General features: G+C 41.6%; 1 protein-coding gene across 4 annotated transcripts in view; it reads right to left on the bottom strand.

Moving 5' to 3' along the window:
- dlgap1b (discs, large homolog-associated protein 1b) overlaps window positions 1-23,655 on the bottom strand; it is a 150,949-nt gene that overhangs the window by 49,319 nt on the left and 77,975 nt on the right. For 3 of the 4 annotated variants that reach the window (XM_084102779.1, XM_084102777.1, XM_084102778.1), the window contains one exon: window positions 5,734-6,864. In XM_084102779.1, coding sequence (XP_083958905.1) covers window positions 5,734-6,816 — 1,083 coding nt within the window. In that variant the 5' untranslated portion in view covers window positions 6,817-6,864. Of the gene's footprint in view, window positions 1-3,427; window positions 3,493-5,733; window positions 6,865-23,655 lie in introns of those variants that run through there. The other variant, XM_084102780.1, reaches the window with a different exon arrangement.

Genomic DNA, 23,655 nt, shown 5'->3' on the forward strand with positions numbered 1-23,655 from the left:
GTCCCTGCGAACTCTTTCCAGAACTCCCGGGAGCAGAGCGATCGGGGGAAATGCATACAAACATAGCCTCAGCCACGTTTGTACCATAGCATACAGTCCAAGAGGAGCTGGATGCATGAGGGAGAACCAAAGTGGACAGTGAGACGTCTCTCGAGACACAAACACCTCGGGGTGGAGCTTCCATTCCCCGGGCCTCAGCCCCTGTCTCGACAGGATGTCTGCTCCTATATTCTGGGACCACAGGAGGATTTGGTGCGCCAGTTTGCAGAGTGGACGTGAGCGCAAACCCCCCTGGTGATTTATATAGGCGACCACCGATGTGTTGTCTGAGCGGACAAGCACACGATGGCCCCTGAGATTCACATAAGCATCGCCGCGTAACCCTGATCATGCGAAAGGGGTTGCCCCTCAGGGAAATCCTTTGGTCCTGAGCCACCACTGTAGTCTCATGTACAACAGTCCAAAAGGTATCACGTTGGACCCTGCTGCCATCAGACCCAACAGCCTCTGAAACTGTTTGACAGTGAGTGACTGGCCTAGCTTTATTCTTTTCACAGCTGAAAGGATAGACTCTATGCGTGCCGGTGACAGGCGTGCCTGCATCAACATTGAGTCCCATACTACGCCTAGAAAAGTGGTCCTTTGTAATGGAGAAAGCACACTCTTTTTGGCGTTTAGCCCTAACCCCAACTCTTTCATGTGGGCAAGAACAACATCTCGATGTCGAACTGCCAACTGATGCGACTGAGCCAGAATCAACCAATTGTCGATGTAGTTCATGATCCGAATACCCTGCAGGCGCAGAGGCGTCAGAGCTGCATCTACGCATTTTGTGAAAGTGCAGGGTGATAGTGCTAGGACAAATGGAAGAACTCGATATTGGTACGCTTTGCCCCCAATAGCGAACCTCGGGAACTTCCTGTGATATGGAAGAATGGATATATGGAAGTATGCGTCCTTGAGATCTATCGTGACAAACCAGTCCTCGGATCTGATCTGTGGCACGATTTGTCTCAGTGTTAACATTTAACTTTACTTGCATGACTCGTTTAGCACTTGAAGATCCAAAATTGGATGCAACCCTCCATCCTTCTTTGGAACTATGAAATACCGGCTGTAGAACCCGGTTTCCCTGTTGGAGGGAGGTACATATTCTATGGCTCCTTTCTCCAACAAGGTTTCCACTTCTTGGTCCATTACCAGAACCTGCTCGGGGCCCACCACGGTGGATAGGACCCCCATTAACCTGGGCGGGCGAGACCCAAACTGTATTTGATACCCTTTTTCTATAGTCTGCAGGACCCAACCATTTGGCAGTAGCTTCCACGCTGCCAAAAATTCTACTAGTGGTACCAGCCTCTCGAGACTGGCTTCTAGTTTTTGTTGTGCAATCAGCCCGACGCCCTGTAATGGCGAACCGGCAGGGAACGACCGAACTGACTGCTCTGGAGCCCTCCTCGCAGGGTTGGCAGAACGGTCCCCTGAGGGACACCGTATAATGAGGTGTTGACCGCTCCGCTTCGGGGGGGACTGCCCTCATTGGCCTGAGCCCTCGGGCGTCAGGACCTCTTCCCCGCAGCCTTCTTAGAGATAATGACGGTCCTCATATCCATCTTACCCTTCGAAGACTGCGGATGAGAGTGCCATCCCTGTCCCCAGCCTTTCTGTGGGGGAGCACGGGAGGCAACGGTATGAAGAGCTGGCTTTTGAAGTTTGGAGCTGCTTGTTTATCTGCTGGCCAGTCAATACTCAGTCTTTCAACCGCTCTTGTCACAACCTCAACCAGCTCTTCAAATGCATGAGACTGAGGTGGCGAATCCTCAGAATCTCTTGCATCGACACTGACAATGTCCAGTTCCTCAGAACTAGATAGTTGCAGTGTCTGTGCCTCAATCGGGACGGAAGGAACCACAGCGTGTGCTTCCAAACCCTGAGAGAAGGCACTGGATCTATAAGGTGAAGGCAAAGATAAGGCTGGGCCCGTCTCTAACCCCGCTGATAGATCCATTTGTGAACCCCATATCTGTGATCGCCGCTGTGCCTCGGCAGCAGTGGGACCAGAGCCATGGGGAATGCAAGCCTGAGCGTCCTCGCTAAAGAACGCCAGGCGGGATCGGAGTGTCCGCATTGGAAGCACATCACAGTGCTCACAGCCAGCACCCCTCGAGTGCTCCTCACCCAAACAAGCTACACAAAGAATGTGTGTGTCCCCACCCGTTAAATAACGTGGGCAGGGGTGCACACACATCCTGAACTGCTGCTTGCTTGCCATGACTTATATATATATACAGTTTCACAATGAGCGCTACTGAAGACACAGAAGCTAGCTAGCTCTGTTTTGGGCAGGCTTTATAGTTTCCTGGTTCATGACGTCACCCGCCTCTGACGTTCCATCACACCACTGGACTGATTTTATTCGCGTGATGACGTGCTTCAAGACGTTCTTCAAGACGTCATCACGCAAAGCGCTCTCTCAGCGCCAATCGACGCAGCGCGAGTTCCTTTGACAGGGAACAGCTGTTATAGTGTAACCAATACTGATCGGTTTATATGCAATTCATTAAATATAAATGCATATAAACACTGTAAATAATTTCAACCCACTAAAATTGAAAACTATTTTTTTTGTTTAATTTAGTTAATCACTTTTAAATATGATGAAGAAACTGAAAATGTATAAAACTAAACAGAAATATCTATATAATCAAATATAAATATTATACAAAAATATTGTACAAGTTAAATGGATGTAAACCTGATGATATGTAATGATATGTTTCATATTTGTTTATGTGTGTGCAAAATATTAATATTTGTTTACATTTTAGTGTATGTATTTATGTTTAAACTATGTAAATATTTTGTTAATCTTTTTTTCTAATTCTAATAAATAAACTAATTTCCCACTGAAGCTATACATGTCCTAAATCTTATACATAAATGCATAATAATTAATTGCAACTGTCCACGAATAAAGTATGTGCTGATCAATGTATTAAAAACATACAATCAATGCTTTATGAATGACTAACTGTTTACTAATACATCACAAATGCTTATTGTGTGATTATTCTATAAAGTATTAACCAGAAACCCTCCTTTCTGAACTATAGATGACGCCACTGTGACTATGACTTCTCAATCTCTTCCCACATTATCTCTATAACACATAAAACCTCTTTGATACATCAGATAATACACTCTTAAAAAGCTAAAAGCGCATCCTGGCATAACACGCACGGCCTTATGCAACCCGTACCCACACACTAACACCTGCTGCCTCCACTACAAAACCCAGTATTGACTTCTGCACAACCAACATCATTATCTGAAAATGATCTTGAAAACATTTTACACCCACTTGCACTATTCATGTACGACACACGTAACGTGTGCTTCTCAAACCCTCACCTCGAAAGCCTCTCACCTCTCTGAGATGAATAACAATCATTTCATATTATCCGGCACGGCTCGGTTTCTGTTAAAATCTTCCACCATTTTTAGTGGCCATGCAGTGTAGGAGAACTATAGTGAGCCCGGCTGCAGGCTCACTGCATGATGTGCGTCGCATGCTAACGCAATTCGTTCACACGTTCCCCTCTTTTTCACACGCTCTACTAGGGGGAGAAGCCAACAACCTTTCCTCCGTCACCGAAAACAGAAGAGAAAGGGGCACAAAGAGAGATATTGTTCAGACCAGGGGAAAGGATCCACTCTCTACGGAATGCTACTCCTTTTTTTTTTTAAGAGTAGAGGATGGAAATGAGGAAGAGGTGCAGAAAGAGAGCGGAACAAAAAGGAAACAAAGTACCTGAATGCTTTATGGGCTTTGTCTGCTATGAAGATGATTGTGACCTTAGCATTAAAGTAACTATAGCCATACCGGCAAATAAGATGTCTAAAGTTATCCATGGCAAGTCTGTGCACTTACAGTGAAGCTAACTCTATTAGCAGACAGACTCTCATTACTGCAGATGGGGGCTCAGATATGGGCACTTTGGCAGTTCTCCTTGGAGTTCTGCCTTTTTATTTAGTTCCTCTATCTCTCCGGACTCCTCTATCTGCAACGTCTTCTCTTACCCTTCCTCTCTTATTCTCTCCCTGACTCTCTCCAGTAAACATACTTCACTCTAGCTCTTTCATTCATTCATTTGTTTGTAATTTCCTGAACTAGCAAAGTCACACACTTTCACCTCAAATTAGTTGACTTCAACCATATTTAACTCTTCTTCTGTTTTCCTCTCCCAGTTCTCCATTCTCCCTGAACCATATTTTCCACTGCTCTTCTCTTTCCCTTTCTGCTTTCTCCATCACTTTCGTTTTCCTGTGACTTAGTTACTGTGTCACATTGGGAACAAATAAGACTGAGAGAGATAGCAGAAGGACAAACACAAAATCCATTTTTTTTCTCTTAATCTTCACACAAACAGTCGCTGATCTCCAGGGCTGCGGGCGGATTTTTTTTCTCAGTTATCCCTCATTTATTTGTTTGTGATCTCTATATCACACAGCCTTAGTCCACAACAAAGAAAACAAAGCACAAAGCCTTGGTCTCTGAGTTCATTTTAATCTGTCACAGTGCCACTAACACACAGCAGGTCAGTCCTGAGCATATGTTAATACATTCAAACACATTGACATTAAAAGGAGCCGTTCACACAGGACATTTTGTTGCGTTAAAATCAGCTAGACAAAGGCCTAGTGGAATAAAACAGAATGCGGGTATCTTTAGATATGGAAAAACGCAAAATACATGTGAGACGCATTGCAATGGGCAAAGATGCCATCTAGCACACTTTTCATATGAAAATGATTAAAAACAGCATGATCTGTTACAATGGTCAAAGACGACCGTCTAGCATGTTTTCATAAAAAGCTATTAGGAGTAATCAAGACTTGTCGTGATTGTCACAGATGTTTCTTTACCACATTTTCATGCAAAAACAGTGAGACTGTGTTATCAATGTGTAATGCAAAACGGAAAAAGTTAGTTCTCATAGACTTCTTCTGATGTTAAATCAACCAAAGTGTAGTCCAAATTTGACCTACTGACCATATTTTTGGCCAAAGAGTCCTTGATATTGAACTTTCTATACATGCTCATTGAGTCCTTCTGATATTACAAGAGCCCTTCAGAAGTCCAAATTTGACTTATTGTACATATTTCTGGTCAAAGAGTCCTGGAACATTAACCTCTATGCATACTCATAGAAACCATCTGATGTTACATCAGCCATACAGTGGTCCATCACAATGGTCAATGGAATCCCTCTTGCACTTTTTCAGAGAAAAACTATTTAAAAACTGTGAGGCGTTATTGCAGTCTGGCATAGGACAATTCTTAGATTTTCATTGAAAGTTTTAAAACCCAGCAATATACATCAAAATGCACACGTTATCAAAGAAAAAACAATTACAAAACGGACAGACGCAAGAATGCATCCTGTGTGAACAGCCCCCTAACATAGACATGCGCATGCATGCAATATGTCCACTCTTCACAAATATGCAAACACAGCAGAAAGATCATGCGCTGAAAGACGGAAAACGTGATGAGAGATGAAGCACAAAGATGAAAAGAAAGATGAAGAGATGTCACACCTTCCACACCGAGAAACCAAATGCACATGCATCCTCAGCACAAACCATTAGGTGTGGAAGCTGACCTAATGACACCGATGGCAATGATGATGATGGTCGTTGTGATGAAGGGAAGATAAATCTCTCTCCTACCTGTAAAAACTGGCAGGTTCGTCCCTGCTGGCAGGTCTGTGCTTTGACTAGGGCTTTATCGATATTGACCGTGGCCTTCTGGTACACCTCTCGGGCCCTGCTCACCGTTAGCGTACTGGACCAGGAGCTCTTCTTGAGGAGCGGCCCAGCCTGGTCCACTGCCGTCGGGCCTCCGAAAGTCAGAGCGCCTCCTGTGGGGTTGGAGCATGTGGAACAACTTCCAATGTCGTTGTTGCTACGTGAGGTCTTCAGGGACGAGCGTCCCCCTCCTAGGGTGTTGTAGCTCTGTCCCAAGAAGTAGTGGGACTGGGATTTGTCCGGATGGCGGCCCATGGTCATGACTCCAGAGGGTTGATGCTGGTGGTAGAGGCAGATCTCTCTGTCCAGAGTGTCGTCTGAGCTCCAGTAACCAGACCCAGGTGTCCGTGCACGAGGTTTGGGCTCGGAGCGACTGCGCTCCTTGCTCTTTCCCCGCTTGTTGCTAGACGGCTTGTGTAGGGTGCCTACAGTCATTGAGGAAACGTTCGGGTGGGATGCAGCCGTGGCCATTGCATCGGCTGGGATGGCGGGGTCATTTCCATTGAGACTTCGCTGACTAGGACCTTCTAGAGAATGGGATTTGGTGAACAGTTTTTGGACAGAGTGTACGAGGTGGCGTATTCGCCCAGGACTGTCGCTGCGCTGGTGCTCGAGCGCCGCCGTCCGTTTGTATTGCAATGTGTGATACCCGTCCTTCCTCACTGTTTGCTGCTGGTCAAACTTCTCCAGAAGGGACGGGGGGATGCCAGCCGGGCCACAAGGGCCATACCCACCCCCAGTTCCTCCGGCTACGCCCCCCGGTCCCACATAGGGCACAATGGCGCATTCACCCTTAAACTCGTGCTGTGAGCCGTGATGTCGGCGTGGAAATGTGCTGCAAGCCAGATCAGACTGGCACCCGTAGAAGCCATGGTCAGTCGTGTGGGCTGGGTTGAGGACATAAGGCCGTCGTTCGTGGCGGAGGGTCAAAGAATCGTAGGACGGGTCGCAGTGGGTGAGTGTGTGGTGGTGGCTACGGCTAGAGGACAAGCCTTTCATCGTCATCCTGATACACTCACCCTCTCACAGCCTCATCCACACACAATGTGCCTGCTGCAGAAAGACAGATGGACAGAGAGACAAGAGGGCCAGAGTAACGTAGAGGACAAACAGATGTGAAATAATGAAAAACAAGAGGAACAAAAGGAGAGAGAAACAAAAACAGAGAGGGAGAAAAAAATATGCATTAAAGTTTCAGTTCATACTACATAGTGTCCACTATAGAGGACTGATATTCAAAAAACATTTGTAACAATTCAGGGTGTGATGTTACATCCAGGCCATCGTGCTAGGGATGTAGATGGTTGCCTAAATGAATAGTAGACTAATCTGTCTGAACTAGACAACTTGTAAAAGTAGCCTGGTGTTGGAGCCAACTGACCCCGATCAAGAACATTTACATGTGTTCTGGTGTACAAAAACAGATAGAATGAGTGCACTAAAATGGAAAAGAACACAGGAGTTTCAAGACACATTTTTAAAATTAGAGTATTTAACTTGACATGCTGTCTTAACTTGGTGCGACACTCAAAAAAACTATGTGAGATTTGACAGAATGGCCAAACATGTCTGTCTGAATGTGTATTTCTTTAGCAGGAGTCTTTAGCAGGAGTGCTTTAAAGGGGAATAATTTAAAGACCAAGCACACTGTTAGCATTCTAAATACAGCATATGCACTGAAAATGTATATTGGAAAAAATATAAAAATAATCAACTAGCCAGCTGATTACTAGTTGACCATTGTGACCCATACCCATAATTCTACACTACCATTCAAACGTTTGGGGTCAGTAAGATTACTTCTTGTTATTTTTTAAAGAAATTAACACTTTTATTCAGAATGGACACATTAAATTGACCAAAACAGTAGAGACAGACAGTAAATACTTACATTTCTACAAAATATTTCTATTTGAAATAAATGCTGTTCTTTTTAACTTTGTATTAAAGAATTGTGAGCAGCTCAACGTTTTTTCACATAGATAATAATAATAAGAAATGTTTCTTAAGCACCAAATCATGTGACACTGAAGACTGGAGTAATGATGCTGAAAATCACAGGAATAAATTACATTTTAAAATATATCAAAATAGAAAATTGTTATTTTAAATTGTAATAATATTTAACAATATTATTTTTTTGCTGCATTCTTGATTAAATAAAGGCTGCATTGGGGAGCATAAGATAGCCTACTTCTTTAAAAAAAAATTAATTGGGAGTATTAATGATTGTGCTCATATGAAAAATCATAATATCACCAATGCTCATTCAAAATGATGTTGATTTGTTTATGTAAATCATATGATGCATAATCATACAGTATATAGGACGGAACAGTAAATGCAGCAGTGTTGTTAGAACACCAACATTAGCATGTGAAAAACCTCTCCAGGCATGCCTCGCCAAATCTGAAGAAAGACAGAGATGAGAGGAGCGAAATATATAGCCAAAGACAGATTAAGACTGAAAGAAAAGGACTGACGCATTTTGCTGTTTATTCAGCTATATCCTGTTTACTGTGTCAAAATGAGAAATCAGTTGTTCATGCTTGAAGTCATTTGTGAGGCTGTGAATTCATTAAGAGCATTTACCAAAAGATCAATGACTGTACCGAGATCAATGACTTCCAGTGAGATGGATGTTTATACAGAACATGAGCATTCAGCATGTGCTATATCATGGCTAAAGAGCATTTAGATTCACCCATGATTATACCATTTGATTTCATACATTATTATTTTTATGAAACAGACCATGATGTGTAGATGGCTCTGTAAAACAAATGTGATGATTCAAAATAATGTCTGAAATATATAACTGCCTTTTTCCAATTTATTAGTCAATTTCTACAAATAAGCAGATAGTGGCTATATATTCACTCGATCATCTAACTATACGTTACTTAAAAAAAAAAAAATGAATACTTTTATTCAGCAAGGATGCATTAAATTGATTAAAAGTGACAGTAAAGACATAATGCTACAAAAGATTTCTGTTTTAGATAAATGTCGATCTTTTGGACTTTCAATTAATCAAAGACTCGTGAAAAAAATGTGTCATAGTTTCCACAAAAATATTAAGCAGCACAACTGTTTTCAACATTGCTAATAATAGGAAATGTTACTTTTAGCACTACATTTTAGAATGATTTCTGAAGGATCATGTGACACTGAAGACTGGAGTAATGATGCTGTGTAAAGCATGCTAAGTCACACACACACACACACACACACACACACACACACACACACACACACACACACACACACACACACACACACACACACACACACACACTGAAATGTGCATTAAATGAAGAGGCATTCACCCACACAGTCATGATAAGCACGTATACAAAGACTATTAAAACTTTTATCTTCTAATGAATCTCATTTACACACTCCTCATGCTGTGTGGTGACTCCTGCCTGACAATGTCTATGTGTGTGTGAAAGCTGACATAGAATAAATCTCTTGCCTTATTACTACATTTCTCTTTGTCTTTGTAAGAACAGCAAGACTGAACTGAAGATGAAGAAAACAGAATAATTAATTGCTTTTATCCCTTTCTTTGATAACAGATGAAGTCAAACTAATCTTCCTCCAAGACAAAGTTAGAACACATATCCAAATACACTTATTTCCAAGCAACTTTGTTTTGTTTTGATGAAATATGCAAATCCATGAGCGCGTAAGTTCAACCGATTGATGGGAGAGCTGAAACAAATGTAAAGTGTATGATTATTTAATGAGACTGATAAATAAACCACAGTGTCTGTGTTTCTGATGAAATCTTTATAGCGGATGTCATGCCATGCATTATATTAATGCATGAGCTGCCAGTGAGTGTGTTCAAATGTTGTAGTCTTGGCAGAAAAATAGCTTGATGTTTATGTCTTTTCCCAGAGGAACTAGACTTCTCTGCTTTCTCTCTTCTTAGTGAGGCATATATAACTCTGAAAATAAAAGAAAAATGAAAGCATTCATCTGTACTTAGTTGAGGTAGGAACACACACACAGCCAAAAAAAAAAAAAAAACAAAAAAAAAAAAAAGATTTATTAATTAATATAGCAAACAGCTCCAAAAAGGATCCTAAAATATAATATAGTATACAACTTATTATGCACTATATTCATATCTGAAATTCACTGGAAAAATCCACTAGAAAACAAATCATTGACATCAAACTTGGTGCAACGTGTCTTGAGGGGTCAAGTTTAAATGTACACAAGCATAAATGAGATTACTTGAATAAAGACCACCAAATGTTTAATTGTTTCCATCTGTGTGCATGTGTGTAAGTATGTGTGCTTGATACATCCTCATAACCGCTCATATTTAAGTTGTTGTGTAAGGCTGAGCTCATTCATTGCCCCCTGAAGCATTTCAGATGCATCCTAGTGGAACTTTCTATAAATTAGACTGAGTGGAAATCCATAAATAAAGATGCTCATCTTGTACTTTCTACTGCACTCAACTCACACTAGAGCTTCACAATTCTTCCTGCTCACTTCCTCATCCACACTACTTTGTTCTTCACCCTTTAATAACTGCAATTATTGTCCTTACTTAAATTTATTAGTGGTGGTTTTTAAGGCAAGGTCATACTTAGGATTAGTGATTTGAACAAAACATTAACATTAAAAAATAAACTTGTGCTCGTAAATCACCCAGCATCATTTGTGCAATGGGCATGAATGATGCCTCAAATTATGCAGCTACTATGTCGAATACTTTAGCAACAACATAACAATGCTCTAGTAATCACCCAGAACACCCAGAACACCCTCACAACCACATAGCAACACCTTTATAACTACTCTAGAAACCACAAAACAATGTTCTAGCAACCACATAGCAACACCCCAGCAACTATCAGAACACCCAAGCAACCACATAAAATGCTTTAGTAATCACCCATAACACCCTCACAACTAAATTGCAACAGTTATAACCACCCAGAACACTAGCAACCACATAACAAAGCTCTAGTAACTACTCAAAACGACCTAGCAACCAAATAGGATTGGGGAAGCTTTTGAGTGGGCAACCCTAACAACCGCAAACAGCTATGTTTCCCCAAAGCATTGTGAACCTAAGTAGATCATTGAGACCATTAGTGCCAATGAGTTTTGTGAACTGGGCTTATTATATTTTTGGGAAACACAGCTCAAAACAGATTAGCAACCTCCTAGCAATGCCCTAGCAACCACCCAAAACACAGAAGAAAAATCTTAGGAACCACTAAAATTCCCAAGAAACTGTGTAAAACTGTGGCAGCAAATTTTGCACGGGCAGACATAGCAACTACTCCTAACTCCATAGCAACCACACAGGACTGTGGCAACAACATTTGCAAAATATATAAAAATATCTTTAGCTGACCTTTTTTTGTTCCTCCCTCGTCTTCCTCTCTCTATTTTGGTTTCATTGAAGTGCACTTTAAAACAATCAAACTATGCTGACAGATGAAACGACAGCCAAGAGTTTCTCTCTCCGGGCCAAACTAATTACGCTGGCTGTCATTAACGAGAGCAGCACCAAGTCACTCTTTGAGTTACACACACTCTGACACACACTCTTATGAAAAATTTCTTGCTGCAGATCTGTTTGATCAAAGAAAACAAACACAAGAGGAAGAGACACAAAGACAGAGAGAGGGGATGTGTGCAAAGAAGTGCTCAGTAATCACTATGTCAGATTTTAGCACAGCTAAATGATTTCTGAGTAACCGACCTTACTCGTGAAGAATAACAACTGCAAATAAACTTGAGCAACACAGATGATGGAACACAGTTAATGAAATCAAAAGCAACGTTATGTGTGTGTCCGCACATGTCTATTAGGACATATAGGATCCCTCAACTTGCTTTTATTGACCATTTATTAATGAATACTCACTTGTTCATTAAATATTTAAGCTAATTTGATTAAACCTTCGCTTCATTGAACACATACTAGAGTTTAGCACATCGATTATCTAAACAAAGCTTTGGTAGTAAAAATATAATGACTTTTAATTTGAAATACTTAATCTTTACATGCCACTTGAACACATTTCCCTTATGCCCGCTATGACTGTGCGATTCGGCAATACTATAAGATCACACTGTACAACAAATCACACTGTACGACATGGATCTAATAAACTTGGGTACGACATGTATGTAGACTGTACGATGATGACACCTATTGAATCGTAGGCTACGCCGCAAGTTAGTATAGAAGAATAAAACGTCATCAGCATGCGGTAGTGGTAAACAAATAGAACAAGATGAATCACATTTTGGCAATTGTGGATTTTATGTGTGCCGAAAAAAAGAGGAGGAAGCGAAAGAGGAGAATATGGACGCTGCCATAGCTAGGGAAAAGAGGCCAAATTGGCATGCAAATTTTGCAAATGGAGCTTAAGGAATCTGACACTGTCAGATCTTTGGTCGCAAGAACGTGACAACGACTGTCTTTGAACCTCTATCACTGTATGATGTAGGACCACCGTTTAGGAGCCACGACCACAGAAAAACGCCACGATTGGTAATCTTTCGTCTGGGACAGCCCAACACTGTAAGATTTGGCCATCTGAGACAAATGTTAAGAATCCTAAAATATTCCTCTGATTCTAGGCAAAAACCTGAAGTCTTTGATCGCTAGTTTGACATGTTTACCAACAGCCGATTAATGACCGTTGCGAATTATTTTTACATCAGATGAAATTCTGGCAGTGTCAGAAGATTTCATGCACAGTCCTGCAGTGTGGCTTCTCCTACGACACTCGTCAAATCAAAAACCAATAGGAGCGCCAAACCTGAGATTACAAACCACCACTTGCTCCAAACACATCGCCTCCATTTTTTCCATTTTTCTTTTTAAGACAAGCCATGATCAAAATTAACACTAGACTGTTTTTGTTTGCTAGCCACCATTGCAATCCAGCATGTAATGCAGCTCACAGTCACGTGTCATGGATTGATGACTCCGGATGAGTTTTCTTGCATCCATACGTTTTAAACGAATCTTGACTGCCTTACAGTCTGACATTAATGACAACTGAGATCCTACAGTGTGACATGGCTTACAGTCGTAAAGGACTATTATAAACATTTACATGCCACACTAGATCATCTACATCAGTGGTTAAAAAAAAAGAAAGTGGTTCTTCTTCCCTTAGTGGGAACACAGCATGACCCTGGAAATTTACACTATTAAGAAATAATAAATATATAATACTGTTCAAACGCTGAAAAATTTAACGTTTTTGGCTTTTTAAAGAACTTAATAAATGATTCAGTAAAGACAGACAATTATAATGTTTACAATATATTAATTTCAAATAAATGCTGTTCTTTTGAAAATTCTATTCATAAAAGAATCCTGAAAAAAAAGTTTCCACAAAAATAATAATAATATTTCACACTATTACTGTTTTTAACAGTATTTTTTAATCAAATCTATCCGACGGCAGTCATATTGCACCAGAACGCCCACCACACACCAGTTTATTGGTGGAGAGGAGACAGAGTGATGAAGCCAATCGGTATATGGGGATGATAAGGAGGCCATGATGATGGATAGAGGCCAATGGGAAAATTGGGATTTTTTATGACCACAGAGAGTCAGGACCTTGTTTTAACGTCTCATCCAAAGGACAGTGTTTGTTACAGTATAGTGTCCCCATCAATATACTGGGGCGTTAGGACCCACACAGACCACATGGTGAGCACCCTCTTGGTGAGTTGTTTTCGGGTGTTCTTTCCACCCCAGAAAAACTTTGTCCTAAGGCAGACAAACTTAGAGTGGTTAAAATTTATTTTAAACACTGTTCCTAAACATTATAACCCCAACATTTGTCTGTGCGCTGCACATTTTCTGCACACTTCCAGAACCTAAGAGAATACAATGCAGGCTATACACACAAAAGCGGTTCCCGTTTTGTCTGGAAAATCTGTTGTTTATGGATCACAACTTGTAAATATGTCTAATTATTTGTAGTTGTGTTTTCTATTAACAGTTCCAAATATAAGTTTTATGTATGCCTCTGCTATCCTGCTAACTAACATTACAGTATTGATGTAGTGTTTACTTTAGCTTTTGTAAGCTCTTGCTTTTGTAAGACTGTTCACTGCCTTCCCTTAGGAAAATGATCCATGGTTTTGTGATCGATTACTGTTTGTATTACCATAGTTTTCTGACAAATATGATTAAATGGTGGATAACATAGTATCTATAATCTATAAGAAAATGACAAAAAAAACATACCACTCTGAAAAGTCCTGTGAAATCCGTGCTTGAAATCCATGCTTGAAATCCATGCTTGAAATCCGTTCAGCACGATCCTCTTATTCGTTAACATTGTCTGTATTGTCTGTCATGGTCTGAATCAGGCTCGAATCGGTTTGAAATTGACTCCATTTAAAGGCATACTATGCAGTTTCCGTTTTGGTCAAACAGCGACCCCTAGAGTCACTGTGGAGTACTTGTATTTAACGTTACTGTCGTAAATACCACGCAGAGCCGACTCTGCACTCACGGCCTGATCCCCTCCCCCCTGTATACCGGTACCTGTTCAGTAGGATGGAAGCGTCAGACATCGAACAGGCACAGATAGACTCCGAAGATGTCTACTGACCAGGTAATGTTTCACGATTTCATACAAATAGTACGTGCCGTAAAGCAAGTCGTGATTCTCGCAAGATTTGGCAGGGGTGCCACCTCTCAAACTTGCATTGCTGGTTTTGTCAGTGGCGTCCCTTTGCTATCGGGATGATTCGCCCAACTACGAGTTTGTTTACCATCGAAATGACTTCGAAGCTGTTATATTAAGGTACAAATCCTGCATAGTGTGCCTTTAATTATTTACACCAGAGCAGAACTTGTTGTTATGAAGGGGTGTGACATTTCCCGAACACGCGCTAAGTTGCCAATCACAACACACTGGGCCAGCTAACCAATCACAGCACATTTCGTATTTTGAAAGGAGGGGCTATCGAAAACAGGAACTAAACAGCGCGTTCGAGCCATGGGGAGAGAGGTGCTAATAATGTATAATATGTGAAAAATAATGCTTTATAATGTGATTTTTGAACAATTAAGCATGAAAACATATTCTAGTACACCCCAAAAACAAAATCAAGACTTTGTGAAAGGGCATATTAGGACCTCTTTAAGAACCACATTCTAAAAAAAAAATTCTCAACTTTAAATGAAAAATAATTATGGCAGTCCAGACTGAACTCAAAAGCAAAAACCTTTTCACAGAAATAAACAAATCTATTACGAAACACTACCAACAAACCTGCATGCACATAAGCATGGAGGTGTAAACCACATTACGCCTGAACAAAAAAAGTGGGTTGCTTGCTAATTGGTTCTGTGACTAAATAAAAGCACCCTTCCATTTTGAATCCTGTGACCTGCCATCCGTTTGTATCATAACAACATATTGTTCCGACCAGTGAGCAATTTTCTCTCCCTATCTTCTTTTTTTCCTTTCAATAAAGCCCAATAAAGACAACTATAAATAATCTCACGGGGGAAATTGAACGTGGTCGTTTTTCTCCTCACCATGGCAACAAGCCTTTCCCCCCCCATCGCCTCACCCAACAGAGAGCACATTGCTCGTGAACTCATGAGGAGTTGGTGAGCAAGTGATACTTAGTGTGAAAAAGCAAGTTGCCATTTCAGTAACAGGGTTAATAGGGAATGGCAGGAGCTTCATGCGGGAAAGATTCTCAGACGAGGACATTCTATTATTGGCATTTTGTGGAAAGATGGCAACATGCTATGATTTGGACTATAGTATGAATTATAAATGAGGACGTTCGGTCATAGTTTTGGATGTGTGTGTGTGTGTCTGTGTCAGCAGCATGTGTTTATGAGTTCTCTGTTTGCATGTGTGTTAGAAATGTCTTGTGGGTGATATGTACAGTTGGCTGAGAGTGCAATAACAGGCTGCTGATGGGGCTGACGGAAACCATCAGGATCAAACTGACTAGTGAAGCAGAGATACAGCCGAGGGGACCGACACAACACAAACTTCACCCAACAGATTATAAACAACAGTCTAAACACTGCATGCGACATGCTAAACTTGCTACACATTTCACGCTACAAACAGCATATTTTTCTGAAAAACACAGTGCAATGTTTGTTATAAACAACCCAATTTTCCTCGGATGAACACTAATGAAGATAATGTACAGCATAGCCTTTCGGCATCCAATCAGAATACACCTCAATAATAAATAAAATAAAAAGAACAACCAAGGAAAACAAGATGAAAAGAAGAAATGTGGAAAAACATTTCTGGTATTAGAGGATTTGGAGAGTTCAAAGGAAGGTCTGACATTTCTTATAAATAAAACATAAGGAAAACAAAGTGACCAGACTTCAGTTCAGTGGTCAAGATATTATTGACATTTCCAGGGTTATAAATTATGAATGAATAAAGGTTTTGTGTATTTTTATCATGGTATGTCATACTCTGTCATACTACTTTAAATTAGATTTCGTTATCATTGCACATTTATGAATGGCACAGACTGTTACTCATGGCCAGATTTCTCAGCCTTTAAGCAAAAGTATTCCGTCTTTTTGACCAAATAAAAAAATAAAAAAAACATGGCGGATAATTCAAAAGGATTTCTTTCATTTTGACAGTAACAACCAATAATGAACATAATTTAACCCAGAGGCATCCCTAGGTCCATTTTAGGAGGGCTTCAGCCCCACAAAAAAGTTTGCGATTATCTCCATAATCTGTACACGAACTAAAGATCGCCTTATTCCCCTTTAAAACTCCCATGAAAAAGGCGGCAGGCTTCGGCTCCTCCCTGTATTTTAGTCTGCGTTATTCAGCATGCTCTTCAATCCTGCTGCCCAACGCAGCGCCAACAGCAGCAGAGGACAAGGTGTGTGCATTTATTGATAGATTATCATGACACCTACATCTGTGCAGTTTACATAATGTGATGCGGCAGCAATACAAGACGGTTTCCCAATTCCCATCCACTGTAATACATTTTTTCACCATCACAGTTGTTTTCCTCCAGCGAAAATGAAGTGATTCACACCCATGAAGGCATACTTTAGAAAACGACCCTGATGCTATTTTCATTTGAAATTTTAATTTTTAAATTAAACATTTTTTAAAAAAAATCAATGTTCTAAAATGTACTCATCTGCTTTTCTGTAGTATGCATTATTAGTATGGTGTTTATTGAGTTTGATAATATCATTTATTTATTTTAATATCAGTCTAATGAGCAATGGCATCAAGCCATGTTAGTCCCCGAGGACGCGGGTTTCGTGACATCATCGTGTACAATAGAAGTCCCATTTCATTGGCTAGGTACCAACCAATAAAACGGCTCCTTTGAACATGCTCGTGCGTGTGACATAACAACCCCCTCCCGGAAGGCGCGACCTCACGGTTAGGTGAGGAGAAGGAGAAGGAGAAGGCTTAGGAGGAGGGTGTGGAAATGGTGTAGGGATGGTGACAGGAGATGGAGAATGGATGGTGATGGCAGGCGGCGGAAGAATGGTGACAGATAGACAACGACGAGCCCACGGCGGCGATAATGGTGTACATCCGATGGCACAGACCCAGAGCACAGTGACGAGGGAGGGAGGAGCCAAGGTGGCGTAGAGAGACTGACGAGCCAGAGCCGATGGATCCCAGGGCGCAGACGGAGAGCTGATGGAGAAGATCGACATCGCTGGCACGGGAGGCCTAGGTGATGCCGTGGCGATGATCGTCTGAGGAAGAGACAGACTGCCCGAGGACTGAGGCGATGCCGCTGTGATGAAGGACCGAGGCATACCCGAAGGGGAGGAGGAGCCCGCTGCTGCCGTAGGGGTGGAGGAACGGAGCGTAGTGGAATATCCGCAAGTCCGTGGCGGAGGTGGTGTGACGACTGACCAATGGGGAACCGGTGGGACGAGGGAACCCGGTAGAGTCGAAAGGCAGAGGGTGTCTGGTGGAGCCGGATGTGGGAGGAGCCAAGGTGGAGCCGACAGGTCGATGGGTCGAGACAGAGCGAGACGATCCGAGGCCGGAGGCGGAGCCACTGGATCTCTCCGCTCAGGCGCTGATAGCGGCTGAACGACCTGCGGCTCGACATGACTGCTTGGCATTGCAGGAGATGTTAAAGGGCTGCAAACCTCTAGCAGAGGCGTGGCTTGAGGACTGGCTGAGCAGGGCGGTGACGGAGGTAGATGGAGATTTGAGAGGGTTGAAGATAACAATACATTGTTCATGCAGGTGTCTAAAAACAGCGATGAAGGTTCTAATGAAACAGATAAAGAGTCCATTGTGCTGTCTAAAAACAGTGATGGAGGTTCAGAAGAACATATAAAAAGTTCATACAGTCCATAGTGCTGTCCAGAAACAGCAATGAAAAAACAGAAATGGGGTGGGATAGGGTGAGAGTTGATACCTCCGCGCTGAAGTCCATCAGCTAGTCCTCAGTCTCAATTTCCACCAGTATACCATCGACCACTGATGTCGTGGGCTCACACCTCTGGTCAGACTCACTGGGGGGCTCCTCTAGCAGGGCGAGGGTCCGCGCTGACCTCTTATCTTTGGGCTCTGGTTGACGTGTCGCGGAGTGTGGTAGCTCTGCACACACGATTCCTCCGTGGTCTATGGTGGTGGAACGGGTCCGTGTGTGCCGTCTGGGTCCGGCTGTGTTCTGGACCGGGGATAAACACTCTCCAGACACAGGATGATAACATCCCTCCAGTTCAATCCAGAGGTGTCTGGGAGGTCTGTGGGATGATGGTATTTCGCACTGGTCCAGAACAGTGACTTCAGGGTCTCGTCGCCAAAGGGGCTGGTGACGGCAAGAAGGTAGAATTGTCTAGTGAAGGTAAAAAAGTCCAGGTTTTCATGAGCAATAATAGAAAACTCTGCTGCATAATCCATTTGGTCGGTCGATCTGTCACAAGACTGAACACAGAGAAACTAAATACACAGAGGTAACAAACTAAATGACGTGCAGCTGTGGTATCTATCTATCTATCTATCTATCTATCTATCTATCTATCTATATATACAGTGGGGAGAACAAGTATTTGATACACTGCCGATTTTGCAGGTTTTCCCACTTACAAAGCATGTAGAAGTCTGTAATTTTTGTCATCTTCAACTGTGAGTGACGGAATCTAAAACAAAAATCCAGAAAATCACATTGTATGATTTTTAAATAATTAATTTGTATTTTATTGCATGACATAAGTATTTGATCACCTACTGTACCAACCAGTAAGAATTCCAGCTCTCACAGACCTGTTAGTTTTTCTTTAAGAAGCCCTCCTGTTCTCCACTCATTACCTGCATTAACTACACCTGTTTGAACTTGTTACCTGTATAAAAGACACCTGCCCACACACTCAATCAAACAGACTCCAACCTCTCCACAATGGCCAAGACCAGAGAGCTGTGTAAGGACATCAGGGATAAAATTGTAGACCTGCACAAGGCTGGGATGGGCTACAGGACAATAGGCAAGCAGCTTGGTGAGAAGGAAACAACTGTTGGTGCAATTATTAGAAAATGGAAGAAGTTCAAGATGACGGTCAATCTCCCTCGGTCTGGGGAACCATGCAAGATCTCACTTTGTGGGGCATCAATGATCATGAGGAAGGTGAGGGATCAGCCCAGAACTACACGGCAGGACCTGGTCAATGACCTGAAGAGAGCTGGGACCACAGTCTCAAAGAAAACCATTAGTAACACACTACGCCGTCATGGATTAAAATCCTGCAGTGCACACAAGGTCCCCCTGCTCAAGCCAGCGTATGTCCAGGCCCGTCTGAAGTTTGCCAATGACCATCTGGATGATCCAGAGGAGTGGGAGAAGGTCATGTGGTCTGATGAGACAAAAATAGAGCTTTTTGGTCTAAACTCCACTCGCCGTGTTTGGAGGAAGAAGAAGGATGAGTAGAACCCCAAGAACACCATCCCAACTGTGAAGCATGGAGGTGGAAACATCATTCTTTGGGAATGCTTTTCTGCAAAGGAGACAGGACGACTGCACCGTATTGAGGGGAGGATGGATGGGGCCATGTATCGCAAGATCTTGGCCAACAACCTCCTTCCCTTAGTAAGAGCATTGAAGATGGGTCGTGGCTGGGTCTTCCAGCATGACAACGACCCGAAACACACAGCCAGGGCAACTAAGGAGTGGCTCCGTAAGAAGCATCTCAAGGTCCTGCGGCCTAGCCAGTCTCCAGAGCTGAATCCAATAGAAAATCTTTGGAGGGAGCTGAAAGTCCGTATTGCCCAGCGACAGCCCCGAAACCTGGAGGATCTGGAGAAGGTCTGTATGGAGGAGTGGGCCAAAATCCCTGCTGCAGTGTGTGCAAACCTGGTCAAGAACTACAGGAAACGTATGATCTCTGTACTTGCAAACAAAGGTTTCTGTACCTAATATTAAGTTCTGCTTTTCTGATGTATCAAATACTTATGTCATGCAATAAAATGCAAATTAATTACTTAAAAATCATACTATGTGATTTTCTGGATTTTTGTTTTATATTCCATCACTCACAGTTGAAGAGTACCTATGATAAAAATTACAGACTTCTACATGCTTTGTAAGTGGGAAAACCTGTAAAATCGGCAGTGTATCAAATACTTGTTCTCCCCACTGTATATACACACATATATATATATATATATATATATATATAGCAAATGTAGCAAATTACACATTATTTTACTTTGCATATTATTTCCCAGAAAAGATGCATGGTGTCTTTCTAGATTATCTTGATATATTTTTTATTTAGATCACGGCAGGAGACCTCACAGGAGGAAATTTAACATGTGTTAGCCTAAATTAATGTGAAACTGCATAACCAGTTGAGCTCCTAATTCTCAGGAAACCTAAAAACAACAATTATGAAAATGGAAATGGAAAAACAGGAAGTAGGAGGTGGAAGCAAAATAGGCACACACCCCCCCCCCCCCCCCGCAACCCCCCCCCCCCCCCCCCCGCCCCACACACAAAAACAAAGCAATAAAAAAACACAATCCACTCAATACAAATCCAATTGTGGGGATTTAGCATTAGCAGAAGCTTAGCATGTTCAGGTCAATGGGTGAATAATCTGATGTGACATAAGTCTCTGTGGTTTTCTTCTAATAATGTACCAGCTCCTCAGTCTCTTAGCATTAGCGCTGGTGTGCAGGTCAGTTTAACTTTTAAAACAGGTTAATAGACTGAACTCCCTGTGCTCTTTTGACATGAGGAGGGCAGATGTGTCAGGAAATATTTGATCTCCAGTAGTACATTAAAAATAAGGGGGAAAAGCTCATCGTTTTTTAAATGTTGAAAAGTAGACTCTAATGAGAGAGCTGCTTTTGAATATCAAGCTATGGGAGTTTAAATGTGTGTATGTGTGTGAGGCATCATATTACAAACTGAAATATTAGATTTAAAGGATGAGACCATAAACTGAAGTCCTGACTCTCTGTGGCCATTAAAAATCCCATCCAAATCCTGGCCAAATTTGCCCATTGGCCTCTGTTCATCAACATGGCTTCCTAATCATCCCTATATATAATGATTAGCTTCATCACTCTGTCTCCACACCACCAATAATCTGGTGAGTGGTGGTCATTCTGGCGCAATCTGACTGCCGTCGCTTCGTCCAGGTGGATGCTATTGGTGGTGATTGAGGAGATTCCCCCTTCTATGTAAAGCGATTTTCTATGATTTTATTTAATTCTAATGAATTAGATGCAAGTAATGTATTGTTTAATGCTAAATTACTACTCCTACATGTAACTTTATTTGTCAAATTAAATGGTTGGGTAACGTAGCACAGTTATAGACCTTATGTGCCAGAGAAATGAGGGCGCCGCCATCTTTAGAATATTGTCTTTGAACTTCCGTTTTTGCAGTCGCTCTGTATATTTCTATGGCATTGCTGTCCAGGAGTAATTAAATTTTGAAGTGGATTTACTTAATGTAAAGTTATCATGAGGATTGTAATGTTTAAAGCAGATGTCTTAACAAATGTCAGTAGACTGGGAAGATTTTAAAACGAGCCGTTCATTCATAAATACGCAAGATCGCTGTGAAAATACAGTCAAAAGACAATGAGCGCAGTGCTGAAAAAGGGCGGGGCTACATAAGGTCTATACATGTTTGAAACTTACTGACTTACTATTTATGTATAACACAAACTGCAGTTGATTACACTGTCATTCACCAGACTTGTTAAACAGTGTTAGGAAATGCAACACCGATAATGATCCTCATTTTATTTCTCCTCTTGTCCAAAATTATCTTGGGTCATTTGATAAAATTTTATGGGTTCGGGTCATTTTGACCCACGAAGGAAGGATTTGTTAAAGAATGTATGGAGAGGATGAGGGTTCAATTTCAGTCCGTTCTTCACACATCTTATATCTTCAGAAGACTTGAAATATAGAGTATGAGTCAAATGGAGTTTTTTATGGAGCATTTTTTGTCACTTGATACACAGAAAATACCACACTGTGCATTCTGTTTTTGCATTTCATGGAAGAAAGGAAATCATACAGCTTTGGAACACACGACACGAGCACATGACAGAATTTCCATTTTTGAGTGAAGTGTTCCTTTAATTCCCACAGACTGGCTTTAAAAAAAAAAATCCCTCTGCTTTTCTGCTGATTTAGCGGACAGGACAGATTAAACAGAAGCCGAAAGCGAAACACTATTGAGCAAACAGCTGCTCTAGATTTCATGTGTGAGTACAATCAGATCTGCAAAACAGGAACAAACACGAACATATTCTCCAAGAGGCTTTCACACTCACATTCTCTCATATTTCATAGCTTTCGTATATTAAAAAATTGTATTTAGTTCCTGAAGAAAAACCCACTGAGAATCACAGCTATAAAAGGGGGATATGTTTTCTATTAGGTCCCTTTGTTGCAGTGATATAACCAGAGCTTTTGGCCTTTGCTTGGTCTCTGCAGGAGGAGCTTGAGTGGCAGGACTGTTAACGTGTTATGACACTTCAGGAAGCCACTGTGCCCTGTGTATGATGACTACAGACACAAGCCTCTCTGCAGAGAATGAAGACAGAGAGCGAAAATAAGGAGGTAAGAGATGGAGGGATGCGTTGGGAAATAAAAGAAGAGAGGAGGGTGTAATAGTCTTTTGTTTCCCATGGCTGTTGGGTTTCAAAGCAGCAATCGTGACATCATTACCCCGTTTGTACTGTACACCTCTCAGTCTGTCCCCGCGGCTATAGCCTTCATCATGGCATCCAAATGCCCCATAAAACCCAAGGACGCAAACTGACAGACATACACACGCACACTTTCTTGTGCTCTCATTCTTTAACACATACTTTCATGCAGAGGCTGAGTGAAAGAAGAATAAATAGGAAGAGGTAGATGGTACAACCTTTTTCGAAGGCAGCAAATGTTAAAAAATGCAAATGCATCTGAATTCTCATGACTAGTCCGCCATAGCGAAGAACAAAACCTGAGAGGAAATGCAGTTGAAATGCCCAAAGCGGAATTGTTCTAATACAAAGCCTTTGCACATGAAAAGCGCCACTGAATATCAGAATGCAGGAATAATGTGAAAGAAGTGGTAGAATGTATGTGGTAAGATTCTCTCAGATGGTGAAAACATAACAATAAACATCATAACAATAAACATATCAAAAAGTCTAGAAACATAACTTTCTTGCATGCTGTTGCATTCCGTTCAAAGTCGGATGTGGGATATTCCAACTTGATATAAGACTTTTGTTGTCAGATGCTCACAAGATGAATATATGTAAAGCATTTGCTGTAGCATTTGTTTTTCAGGACAATTCTGCCATGCAAAAGCAGA

This window comes from Abramis brama (assembly GCF_963993115.1).
Source record: "Abramis brama genome assembly, chromosome: 24".
Lineage (NCBI taxonomy): Eukaryota > Metazoa > Chordata > Actinopteri > Cypriniformes > Leuciscidae > Abramis > Abramis brama.